Source organism: Suhomyces tanzawaensis (genome assembly GCF_001661415.1).
Source record: "Suhomyces tanzawaensis NRRL Y-17324 unplaced genomic scaffold CANTAscaffold_1, whole genome shotgun sequence".
NCBI lineage: Eukaryota > Fungi > Ascomycota > Pichiomycetes > Serinales > Debaryomycetaceae > Suhomyces > Suhomyces tanzawaensis.
In genome coordinates, this window is record NW_017963636.1 from 2,136,558 (window position 1) to 2,148,859 (window position 12,302).

At 40.6% G+C, this 12,302-nt stretch overlaps 7 protein-coding genes across 7 annotated transcripts; 4 read left to right on the top strand and 3 right to left on the bottom strand.

Moving 5' to 3' along the window:
• Positions 1-13: 13 nt before the first annotated feature.
• On the top strand, positions 14-1,363 carry CANTADRAFT_4275 (uncharacterized protein; the record flags this gene model as incomplete). Its single annotated transcript, XM_020208924.1, has 1 exon — positions 14-1,363. The coding sequence occupies one exon, from the start codon at positions 14-16 to the stop codon at positions 1,361-1,363; it is 1,350 nt and encodes a 449-aa protein (XP_020067378.1).
• Positions 1,364-1,445: 82 nt separating this feature from the next.
• Positions 1,446-2,375, bottom strand: CANTADRAFT_88202 (RNA-binding ATPase activator; the record flags this gene model as incomplete). The annotated part of the gene is made up of 1 exon (XM_020211430.1): positions 1,446-2,375. The coding sequence occupies one exon, from the start codon at positions 2,373-2,375 to the stop codon at positions 1,446-1,448; it is 930 nt and encodes a 309-aa protein (XP_020067379.1).
• A 224-nt stretch (positions 2,376-2,599) lies between these two features.
• Positions 2,600-2,962, bottom strand: CANTADRAFT_43469 (lipid-binding protein; the record flags this gene model as incomplete). Its single annotated transcript, XM_020208963.1, has 1 exon — positions 2,600-2,962. The coding sequence occupies one exon, from the start codon at positions 2,960-2,962 to the stop codon at positions 2,600-2,602; it is 363 nt and encodes a 120-aa protein (XP_020067380.1).
• Positions 2,963-3,596: 634 nt separating this feature from the next.
• On the top strand, positions 3,597-6,086 carry RIX7 (putative AAA family ATPase; the record flags this gene model as incomplete). Its single annotated transcript, XM_020206493.1, has 1 exon — positions 3,597-6,086. The coding sequence occupies one exon, from the start codon at positions 3,597-3,599 to the stop codon at positions 6,084-6,086; it is 2,490 nt and encodes an 829-aa protein (XP_020067381.1).
• Positions 6,087-6,471: 385 nt separating this feature from the next.
• On the top strand, positions 6,472-7,563 carry URA4 (dihydroorotase; the record flags this gene model as incomplete). Its single annotated transcript, XM_020208946.1, has 1 exon — positions 6,472-7,563. The coding sequence occupies one exon, from the start codon at positions 6,472-6,474 to the stop codon at positions 7,561-7,563; it is 1,092 nt and encodes a 363-aa protein (XP_020067382.1).
• A 1,157-nt stretch (positions 7,564-8,720) lies between these two features.
• On the top strand, positions 8,721-10,226 carry GIT2 (Git2p; the record flags this gene model as incomplete). The annotated part of the gene is made up of 1 exon (XM_020208277.1): positions 8,721-10,226. A coding segment is annotated over one exon (1,506 nt), but the record flags the coding sequence as incomplete, so codon positions are not given.
• Positions 10,227-11,008: 782 nt separating this feature from the next.
• CANTADRAFT_44491 (putative cystathionine beta-lyase) lies at positions 11,009-12,136 on the bottom strand (the record flags this gene model as incomplete). Its single annotated transcript, XM_020209116.1, has 1 exon — positions 11,009-12,136. One exon carries the CDS (start codon positions 12,134-12,136, stop codon positions 11,009-11,011), a length of 1,128 nt encoding a protein of 375 aa, XP_020067384.1.
• Between the last annotated feature and the right edge of the window lie 166 nt (positions 12,137-12,302).

The window sequence follows — 12,302 nt, forward strand, 5'->3', positions numbered from 1 at the left end:
GAAAGAAGCATTCATGTCAGAAAGTGATGAAGAGTTCGATGATACGAGGATCGAAACACCGAGGGCCCTCAGGAATGATATTTCTCATCTAAATTCAAGCGCTCATTTCTTAGAAAATGAGAATGAAGAATTCACTAAAGCCACCGAAAGCCAAAGAACTAGCATCAACATACCATTGAGAGATTCGCCAGCGTTTCAATTTTCACAAATAGGTCAGCGATCGAAGACTCTTGGAAGTACAAATGGCACCCCGAAAAGAAGAACTTTTAACGAGCATGTGAGTGTATCATATTCATTACCTACTGAATCCAAAGAGGTAATACCGTCTGAAACTGTGGAACTACCTTCGAATAAGGGATATGGTGGATCCCATGGAGAAACTAATAATCAGCTTGTTTATTCTAGCCCGATAAGAAAGCAGAGTTCACGTCGGCCAATTTTCAATTCACCTCCATCCAATTTGCAAATTCAACCTTTGAGATTTGATGAAAGTTTACAACAGCGAAGAAGAAAGAGTAGTACACAAAAGTTTGAAGTCAATGACCTGGCCAATAGATCTGTGAACAGAATTCAGCTACCAGAAACTGAATTGTCCACAAAAACTGAAGATATCGTCTCAATAACAAAAAAGCATGATAAGGAAACTCCTTCACCTACATTCACTGACAAGAGAATGGATAAAGGATCGATCTCGAAGCAAAATTCTTCGCGAAAGGATGGCCCTGAAAACAAAATGGAGACAGAGTATATGGAAATATCGCGTGCAAACTTGCTTGAAAGAGTTAATCAGACTTTAGATTCAATATCGTCGCCTGATCACCGGCGTTTCAGTTCACCCCGCTTATCTCAGGAAGCTGTAACTGGAAAAGCAGTGGAAATTGATTCTTCTTCAAGTGACTCGGATGCCTTTGTTAAAGATCTAAACATAGTCAAACGCAATAGAAGTCCAATTCTCGGATACTCAACACCAAAAATTGATGTGAAAGGTACAACAGTTCTACAAAATAAAGAAGCCATCAACAGTGAACTATATTCGGACTTAAGAGGGGAATCTACTTTAACAAAAATGTCACCAGAAACCAAATTAAACCCTTCAAATAACGAACTAAATGGACAAATTGCACACGGAAAGTACTCATTTTCACACGAATGGTCCCCAAAGAAGTGGAAAATGCTTTTCAGGATTGTACAACTGAACAAAATCAGCATCGATGATGCAATGAATAGTCAAATTTTGATTGAGGAGCTCGGATGCACTAGCAAACATGAATTAAGACAAAGGATAAACTTTTTGCTTAAATTTGATAAGTTGAAGCGGAAAAAGGTCCCAAATTCAACTAATAGAAGAATTCATAAGGATTAATGCTCAGTATATGTATTGGGCGGGTCCCTTTAGATACCTGCGAGTATTAAAGTTTTTATTATCAATACACTAAGATATTGGCCTAAAATACTTGCGATAGCACCCCACTTAATTTTTGATTAGGAACCGACTTCTCCTTAAGCTCATCTTTCAGGTCAGCGCGTGTACTGGTTACCTTGCGCTGTTTGAAACTTCTTCTTATACCTTCTTCATGAGCTTGCTCATGACCCTGTTGTTCTCTTTCTTTCCGCTTCCTCTGAATTCCCGAGATCATTTTGGATTTCTCAACATTATTGATGAAGTTTTTATTCAACTTTTGCTGTTGGGAAATTTCCAAAGCGAGTTTTGCCTGTCTAATTTCATTCTCTTTAGCAATTTGCAGTGTTAAGTCAAACCACTTGAATCCAGATAAGTATTTGATGTTCATTATATCATCATAATAGTATGAAGTTTTTTTTCCACCTAACTTATTTGCATTTAAAGTTGATGCACATAATTTAGCGTCCTTTTTATTAACAAATTCAACCCAACCCTCGGTAAAGTTTTTCTTCTTGTTTCCACCATATTTGACTCTCTTGTGATAAATGGCAGTTTCTTCGGGCTTTAAAAATAAACGATCGATCTTACCAAACCTTGAGAGAACTGAACGTAACTTTGCGGGTTTCATATATGGTGGCAAACTGGAGAAGTAACACACACCTGTCTTTTTAATTCTCTTTTGCTCCTTCTCAAGCTGCTCCAGGGTTAGCTTTTTGACCTTTTTCTCCTTTCTAGACTTCGTGTCATTTGTTTCCTGACCTTCTGAAGACTGAGAGATATCTTTGTCTTCAGCTTCATCTTCTTGATCTACTTCGTCATGATCTATTGCCTCTTCATCTGAAACGTTATCCTGGTTGAAGTCATCATCAATGGCAAATCTATCATTATTCACTTGTTTCTTATTGATGAAGACTCTTGTTTCTTCTTCTTCTGAATCCGAGTAAGCAAAGTCATCAACATCCAGGTCACTCATATTGGCTTTAACAAGCTTCTAACCTATTCACGGTAGTAAGATGAGGATCTCATCTCAGTCTGATGTAATTGATTTTTAATCACGTGATAAGAATCACGTTACGAGTCGCTGCAAAATACGCTTTTGATATCGCTGCTACGTTCTCTCCTCTTTTAACACTTAACGTTCATTGTGGCTATAAACATGCTTCTATCACAGTATCACTCATAGATTACAAATCTAGCTTACTTCTTACCAGCTTCGTGACCGGTTTCGGCACCGTCCTTAGCACCAGTGACAACGCTAGAGACGTATTGAGCGGCGTTGGCAACTTGCTCCTTAGCAGCATCGACGTATTCAGAAGCGGTCTCAACAAGAGTGGCTTGGTTCTTTTGAGCAGCATCCTTGGCGTCATCGTGGCCTTCCTTCACATTGTCAGCAACAGTTTGAGAGAAAGACTTCTGTTCTTCTGGAGTAGCCTTACGAGCGAGGTCATCGACAGTGCTAGTAACTTGTTCCTTAGCCTTTTCGATGGTAGTCTTCTCGGAGTCTGGTTTCACAGATTCAGTAATTTTGTCAGATAAGTTCTTTCTTCCTAAGTCAGACATTGTGTTTTGATTGATGTAGTTGATGTCTGAGAAGTAGGGGGCACCTTGTATTTATAGTTTTCGGTTGTCGGGAATTGATAGCAAACTCTAATAGCAATAGTGGACAAACATGTGAATTAACCATGACTAGCCTCTGGAATATTCCACAGTACGGTTCTCCGCCACACAATTGCTTCTTTAGGCAATGCTATTTTGTCAACAAATCCAAGGTAACTGCCAGTTTGAAACAATCCACCCAAGAAGTGTGCTGGGTTCATGCAGTGACTGTCACGCCTAACTTGAACTTAGTGTGTGACCACAGTCGTAAAAGTTGCGGCGTATGCACCCTTTTTTTTTATGATTGCTATTCCATGCACAATACGACAATTTCGCAGTTAAGCGAGCATTCTGGGCGGAACTACAATACCGACTCGTTTCACCCCGCTCGAGATCGCGGAGGTGTCCTGCTACTGTGAATCAAGACAATCCTTAAACCACAATCCAGTAAACATGGTTTGCAAATAAGTCACGTGTGCTTTGTCGCGTGATATATGGTCATGTGCTTTGTCGCGTGATCAACTATGATTGTGCGATGGCTAATTTTTTCTAGCGATGGGCTTCACAGTAATCAAGACTATCTAACAATCCTCCAGTCATGGCCAACAAGAGGACAGTAACGCAGAGTATTGACCAAAAAATTTATGACCTTATACATGATTTGCTAGAAGCCAAGAGCCAGGAAAAGGCAAGTGTTGTCGAAGAATCAGATGATCCTTACGCAAAGATTGCCTCAGCTAAGGATTTATCGGGGAGTCAAGTCTTGGAATATGTACAACTCAAGGATTTTCAATTGAGGCGAATGAAGAGAAATATCCTCGATAAGGCTGTCTCGGCTGTCTTGAAAGTGGTAGTCGAAGAAGAAGATGAGTACTTTCGCAGCATAAAACCAATTGACTCGGCATCGGGTGAAGATGAAGAAGAAACTGAAGAAAAAGACTTGATGGAAGTAAAGGACTCCAACGCATTGAACAAGTCAGTGGTTTCACTTTGGGGTAACCCAGACAAAACTGAAAAAGTTGATCCACCTGATTCAGAGGAGCTGAAGGATAGTGAGAGGGTTGAAGAGGGAGGTGAAAAAAAGAGGACTAAAAATTCGACAAAGCAATCGATTAAGAAGAGAAAAAGTAAGGTTGATCATCAGCCACCAAGCTCCAAGCTCTCCTCTCTTGGTGGTCTTGAGAATGTTACTACTCAACTTATGGAATTAATTGGTTTGCCAATTTTGCATCCTGAGATCTACAGATCAACTGGAGTGGAGCCACCACGTGGTGTATTGTTATATGGTCCTCCGGGATGTGGTAAGACATCTATAGCTAATGCTCTTGCTGGTGAGTTACAAGTCCCATTTATCAGTATCTCTGCACCTTCGATCGTATCAGGAATGTCGGGCGAATCCGAGAAGAAGCTACGTGAAATTTTTGAAGAAGCGAAGACAATTGCACCATGCATTATCTTCATGGATGAAATTGATGCTATTACTCCCAAGAGAGACGGAGGTGCACAAAGAGAGATGGAGAGAAGGATAGTTGCACAATTGTTAACTTTGATGGATGAACTCACTCTAGAGAAAACTGACGGAAAACCAGTCATTGTGATAGGAGCTACCAATAGGCCGGACTCTTTGGATTCTGCTTTAAGAAGAGCAGGAAGGTTCGACAGGGAAATCTGTTTGAACGTACCTAACGAAGATCAAAGGTGCTCTATTTTGAAGTCGATGACCAAGAATTTGAAAATGCAGGAAAACTTAGACTTTAAATTCAAAGAGTTGGCAAAAAGAACACCCGGATATGTGGGGGCAGATTTGAAGAGCTTGGTAACAGCCGCTGGAATTGCTGCGATTAAGAGAATCTTTGAAAGTTTGAGTGAACAGCAACAAGAGTTATTGAATGGTGAAATGGAAAAGGCTACCGGCGAAATAGTCAATGGCGATTCCATGGATATTGATACAACTGTCGCAACTTCACCTAATAACACTTTCGTGAACAATTTCAAAAGTAAATCAGATGTCGAAAAGTATTCCACAATACAAAAATTCTTACTAAGTCATCCCCAACCATTAACCGAAGAGCAACTTGCTCCTTTATGCATTAGCTATGATGATTTCTTGACGGCATTGCCTACCATTCAACCAACTGCAAAAAGAGAAGGATTTGCTACTGTTCCTGACGTCAGCTGGCAGAATGTGGGTGCATTGAACCATATCAGAATGGAATTGCATATGTGCATCGTACAGCCTATTAAGAAGCCAGAAATTTACTTAAAAGTGGGTATATCTGCACCTGCGGGTGTATTGATGTGGGGTCCACCAGGCTGTGGTAAGACATTATTGGCCAAGGCCGTTGCTAATGAATCTCGTGCTAATTTCATTTCAATAAAAGGTCCTGAATTGTTAAACAAGTACGTTGGTGAATCTGAACGTGCTGTGAGACAAGTATTTCAGAGGGCCAGAGCCTCTGTTCCGTGCATTATATTCTTCGATGAATTAGATGCTTTAGTTCCTAGAAGAGACACTTCATTATCGGAGTCCAGTTCTAGAGTTGTCAACACATTATTGACGGAATTAGATGGCCTTAATGATAGAAAGGGGGTGTTTGTGATCGGTGCTACTAATAGGCCAGACATGATAGACCCAGCAATGCTTCGTCCGGGTCGTTTGGACAAGACTTTATATATCGAATTACCTTCCAACGAAGAGAGATTCGAAATTTTGCAAACCTTGGTCGCAGCAAACAAAACTCCGTTGAGTGACGAGGTAGATTTGAAAGTTGTTGCCAACGATGAGAGATGTAGAAATTTCTCAGGGGCAGATTTATCATCATTGGTTAGAGAGGCTGGTGTTTTGGCGTTGAAGAAGAAATTTTTTCATGGACAACAAATTAAGCAATTAGACGCATCTGGATACTATGAAGAAGAAAGTGTTGATTCAGATATAGTTGTGACCAGCAAGGACTTTGATCTGGCATTGTCTAGCATAAACCCCAGTGTTTCGGATAAGGACCGTGCAAAATATGAAAAGTTGAACAAGAGAATGGGCTGGAGTGTGATTAGCGAAACCCAAGAAGAGCTGGCTAGTAAACCAGAATGATCAGAAATTTATGACCTTGGCCAACTTGAATCTCACTTTGGACTCCATAAGTACTATTTGTCAAGTAAGTTGACATTGCATATATACATAGTACACCCTAATAGACACTAATTCTTTAAATTTTGACAAATAATTGTAAAAGTAAAGAAAAGGTAGACAAAGACACAGTAAACAAAACTGAAGAGCTCAACAGCTTGCTAGTTACTGATGTCTTTCCTAGTCACTGGTGACTTATGATTTACTCAGTAGTTTCATGCCTTCATTTTTTGCAACCTTTACCTGGTATATTTGAGTCGTGCGAGACAGTTTTTTTGTATGGTGACTCTCGTCGAAAGATGTGATTGAAACCTCAAAGTTTCATGGTAAAGAACTTCGAACCAACGCCATGGCCGAAATAGAACTAGGAGTGACTGCAGACTTGCATGTTCATTTAAGAGATGGTCCAATGATGGAATTAATTACACCTACTGTGAAGCAAGGTGGTGTTTCTATTGCATATGTAATGCCCAACTTAGTTCCTCCAGTTACAACCATCGAGAGAGTTTCCAAGTATCGTGAAGACTTGGAAAAGCTCTGCCCAGACACAAGATTCTTGATGACTTTCTATTTGTCAAAAGAATTGACGGAGGATCTAGTTGCAGGAGCCGCGTCAAAGGGATATATCCACGGTATCAAATGCTACCCAGCCGGTGTTACAACCAACTCGAAGTATGGAGTAGACCCCAATGATTTTACTTCTTTTTATCCGATTTTCAGAGTGATGGAGAAAGAGGGGTTGATCTTGAACATCCATGGAGAGAAGCCAGGAATCAAAAACGAATCCGCCGACGAAAACGAAGATATTCATGTCTTGAATGCAGAGCCAAAGTTTTTGCCAGCATTAAGAAAATTGCATGAAGACTTTCCTAAGTTGAAAATTGTTTTGGAACATTGTACTACGAGAGATGCTATAGAATTAATTCGTGATTTGAACAAGGGTACAGGACCACAAGATGAAGTATATGTGGCAGGTACCATAACAGCCCATCATTTATCGTTGACAATTGACAATTGGGCAGGTAACCCAATCAACTTTTGTAAGCCGGTTGCAAAGTTCCCTAGAGACATGAGAGCTTTAGTTGATGCAGCTACTAGCGGTGAGAGATGGTTCTTCTTTGGTTCTGATTCAGCACCACACCCCATAGAAGCCAAGAGCACTCATGTTGGTGTCTGTGCTGGTGTTTACACCCAAAGTCACGCCATCAGTTATGTTGCAGAAGTTTTTGATCAACAAGGAAAGCTTGAAAATATAAGTAAGTTCGTTGGATCGAATGGTATTAGCTTTTATGGGTTGAAGAACGTGGCCAAAACAGACGAGAGGGCTTGGTTAGTCCAAAGAGAAAATACTGTCCCTGAGGTAATTGCGAACAACCAAGGCTTAAAAGTCGTGCCATTCAAGGCTGGTGAAAAATTAAACTGGACTGTGGAGTGGCGTTAGGTTTCAATGGTAACGGATCCAGGGCATGCAGACGCATTTTGTCAGCATGGAAAGCTCTAGAATAGCGGTAACCGTAGATCTTCAATACACATAAACAATAAAGATGCAAAGATTTTGATGGAACACCTAGCATCGCATGCGTTTCTCGGGTAAGAGGGGTGCAACAGGTTATTTTGGAGAATTCTAGCACGTGTAGAGTTGAGATCGTTGAATTACAGGTATTGCATAAGGTTGGCTAAGCGACGCACCGCAACTCTCCCTTGAGTACCTTGAGCTGACAAGTCCTTATATCGTATTCGATAGGGTGCCCAGTGTGTCAAATCGGAGTCCAAGCAATTTGTAACCCAATTAGGAAAGTTTTTGGTCGGACACATTTTATGTGCACGCACGGGGAAATGCTTCAAACTCGGAGAGGGGAACTTCTACATGGCAAGGGGAACAAATACGAACTTGAAATTGGATGGATGTGAGTATGATGTTTGTTTATTGACTCGTATTTGCTTTGCCATCTTGATATTGATCAGAACCGAGATCCTCCGAGACCAATGCCACTTGGACCGAGAGCCGTAGCTGTGTGTGCCGGATTGGCCCCTTTGACAATAACATGGCGGACCTATGTAACGCATCCAGACGTGAGCCGTGGCAATTACCAGATATCCACCCCCACGTGCCTCACACGACTTTAGTGCCAAAATGGGTAGGTCCGAATAACACGTGCGGAGTGAACCCCACGTTGATTGTCCTACCCACAAGATATCCGGCAGGTAGCTTGGTGTACATCCTGTAACATTTCTTTTGTGCCTTGCCTCATCAAGGGCTTAAGCGATCCCGCAAGGCACTATGAATGACACGTTTATATCAGAGACATGTAAATATTTTTTGTCTAATTTCTTATCAATTATTATTACCCTTCCTGTCCCAATTTCTCCATATGCACTTTGTGTGCCGAACCGAAAGGTCTGCAGATCATAAGTCAGCCTTGTATTTATAGAGCTGCTGATCTGCAGTGCATTCAGCAGCAAGCCTATCTTATTCAGTACTTACTTTTGAGGTTACTTCTTTGCTGCCTTCTAGAAAAGTACCACTAAACTTCGAGATTACAGTTACTGCACTTCCTGAATAATTAGATATCAGCTGGACTCAATTACACATTAAGGATGGCTTCCAGAGATCTCCCAAAATCATTCAACGACCTAGCTTTCGGCTGGAAGCGTAACTTCGACAAGGAAGTTACTATCTTCAAGAAGCAAAGTCAACTCATTGAAGAAGATTACCAACCGGACCAGCAAGAGAAGGCTCGTAAGGTTCAAATGAAGAACTTATGGCCCGCATTCATTGCTGGTGCAGGTTTATTCTCTGATGGTTACATCAATAACTCTATTGGTACCGTGTCAACTTGTTTGGGTATTCTTTATCCAAAAGCTTACAAGCAAAGTAATGCCATTTCTAATGTTTCATCGATTGCCTTTGCTGGTACAGTTTTGGGGCAATTAGTCTTCGGATACATTTCTGACAGAGTCGCAAGAAAGGGTGGTATGATGTCTGCAACCATCATGATGATTTTCTTCACTATTCTTACTGCTGCTGCTACCTGGGGTGCTCATGGAAGTCCCCAAGGTTTGTTTTCTGCTTTGGTTACATTCAGATTTTTCTTGGGTATCAGTATCGGTGCTGAGTACCCAACTGCTTCTGTTATCGCTTCAGAGTTTGCTAACCAATTACCAGCTGGTCACAGAAACCGTTACTTCGCTTGGTTTACTAACTCCATGATCGATCTTGGTTTTATCATTAGTGCATTCGTTCCATTAGTTTTACTTTGGATTTTCAGCGAACGTCATTTGACCGCAGTTTGGAGATTAACACTCGCATTGGGTGCCATTCCTCCTATTTCTCTTTTCTTCATGAGAATGAAGATGGGTGACTCTACCTCGTTCAACAAGTCCCACATGAAAAACGTTAAGAAATTTCCATTATGGTTAGTCGTGAAATTTTACTGGTTCAGATTAACTATCATTTCATTGATTTGGTTCATTTATGATTTCTCAGCTTACTCTTTCGGTATCTACTCCAGTTACATCATTTCTCAAGTTATTCCAGATGGTGATCTTTATAAGACTTTCGGGTGGAATGTTGTTTTCAACGTTTTCTATATTCCAGGTACATTTTTGGGTGCCATTGCTGCTGATTACTTTGGTCCACGTTTCACTCTTGCTGCTGGTGTTACCATTCAAGCTGTTGTTGGTTTCATTATGGCTGCCCTTTACCCAACCTTGAAGCACCATATTGGTGCCTTCGTTGTTGTTTACGGTATTTTCACTACTTTGGGTGAATTTGGACCAGGTAACAACATTGGTTTGTTAGCTTCTAAGACTAGTGCCACTGCTATCAGAGGTCAATACTATGGTATTGCTGCTGCTGTTGGTAAGATCGGTGCTTTTGTTGGTACCTGGGTCTTCCCAGTTATCATCAAGAACACTTCAAAGGCAGGAACTGACAGAGGTAACCAAATGCCATTTTACATCTCTTCCGCATTGTGTGTCTTCTCCGGAATTTTAGCTCTTTTCTTCTGCCCATCTGTTGGCCAAGATGCCATCAACAAAGAAGATGAAGACTTCATTGTTTACTTGGAAAGCAATGGATTCGATATTTCGCAAATGGGTGAACCAACCCTTGTTGATGAATCCGACAACGATGGATCAAGCATTCCAAAGAAGACTGACAGTGTCAAAGTTGAAACTGAATCAAAGCAATCAATCTAATCTGATTTTAAATCTGCCATACTAATTAATTATTCTGCAAAGAACTGTTAATTCCGTGATATGGATCAATTCACTTCATGGTCTTCGAAAATGGGACTCATTGCGGTTTTCACATTTGATGACAAATTCTAGCATTCAAGTTGAAGTAGTTCTCTTCAATGATCTCCTAATAAGAAGCAAAGCTTCAGAGAAGTATATTGCCAGCCCATGCTAGGCTTATTTAAGCGTCTTTTTTAATTCCCTCCTTCACTAGTTGGTTCCTTTTGAGTATGTGTATGTAAGGAAAAACTTTGAATATATAATAAATAATTCATTCTAGTTCGTAACATCCTAACCTATCGTTAACCTCCAAATCAGGGGTTGGTGGAGTCTACCCTCAAGAAAAAAATGGACGTGCAAAAATCAAACACGGATAATGACATGATATCCGATATGTGGTTACCATTCGATTATTCGAACCTTAGACGTTTTTCTTGTCGTTTGTTTATTTAGGTTTAGTTGAATACTATTTAAATTCAAGTTTAGAAGAGCACGACAAGATACTGTTTTAAGCTCGGTTATTATTGACTCATTACACTCTTTCTTGCGCCCAATTTTCAATGAGGATGTATTGTCTAAAGATTCTTTTCTAAATTTAGATTATGGCCATGAATGAAATTATGAAAGGCGTGAAAACCCACAAAGAATTAGGAAGCTCTCAATGCTTGGCTTAAGTCTTCAATTAGGTCTTCCACATTTTCGATACCAATACTTACTCTCAACAAGGTAGGACTAACTCTTGGATCACTCAATGCTCTCCATTCGATGAGACTTTCTACACCCCCCAAAGAAGTAGCGTGGTGGAAATATTTGAGCTTTGAAGGAAAGTATTTAGCCGTTTTCTCATCCACCAAACTGATTGTGAACACTGGCGAATCTCCATTGGGCATCTGTTGCTTGACAAATGATTCACTTTGCAATGATCCGTGATCGATTTTTGCCAAAGCAGGAAATTTATCTTTATTCTCGGAAAAGTATCTCACAATCTGTGTAGCATTTTGAGACTGCTTGAGGACTCTGAGCTCCAACGTTTTCAAACTACGCAAAAGCATCGAAGACTCGAGGTTAGGGATGATAGTACCCAACATTTTACGATCTTCAAATAATTGTTTTCTTACTTCTTCAGACTTAGTGAGTAAAAATCCAGCCAATAAGTCACTGTGTCCTCCAAAAAACTTTGTTGCAGAGTGTAAGACCATATCCGCACCAAATTCGAAAGGGTCCTGAAGAGGAGGAGGAGCAAATGTCGAGTCAACTATCAAGTAGGCTCCTCTTTTGTGGGCGTTTTCAGCATAATAGCTAATATCTTTCACAGTACCGTCTGGGTTCACAGGAGTTTCAAGTAGAACTAAATCACCCTTACCCAATTGATCAAAATTGTCCACGCCTACCTGTTTGAGTCCTTGATTTCTGGTAAAAATGTTGGCCACTCCAATATTACCGTGGTATACATCGCCAAACGCCAACACCTTAGGGTTGTAATGAGTGAGTGCAGCATGAAATGCACTTAATCCGGAAGAATATGCAACTACATGCGCATTGGTGATTGCCTTAACACTGTGCTCAACCAGCTCAGAATTAGGATGAGAGAAGCGTGAATAATAGAAGCCACCCCCATTGACTTCTCCGTTTTGTTCAATATCCGCATACTTGATTAAGTTCTCTGGGTCCGATTCGTACTTGTAGGTTGTTGCTATGTTGATTGGGGGAATTACATCAGGAACTCTGGAGGTATCATCGCCTCCATGAATTGCTCTAGTGGACAATCCTGTCATTTTGGTGAAGTTTATACTGAGCTCAACAAGATATGAATTACCCAAGTTGTGGTTGCCAAATCACCAATTATCACGTGCACGACCATCGAGAAAATGAGTCATAGCCCGTAACAGCGTTATTTTTTAACAAAAAGGGTACAAATATTATGGTATGGGGTTTAAAATG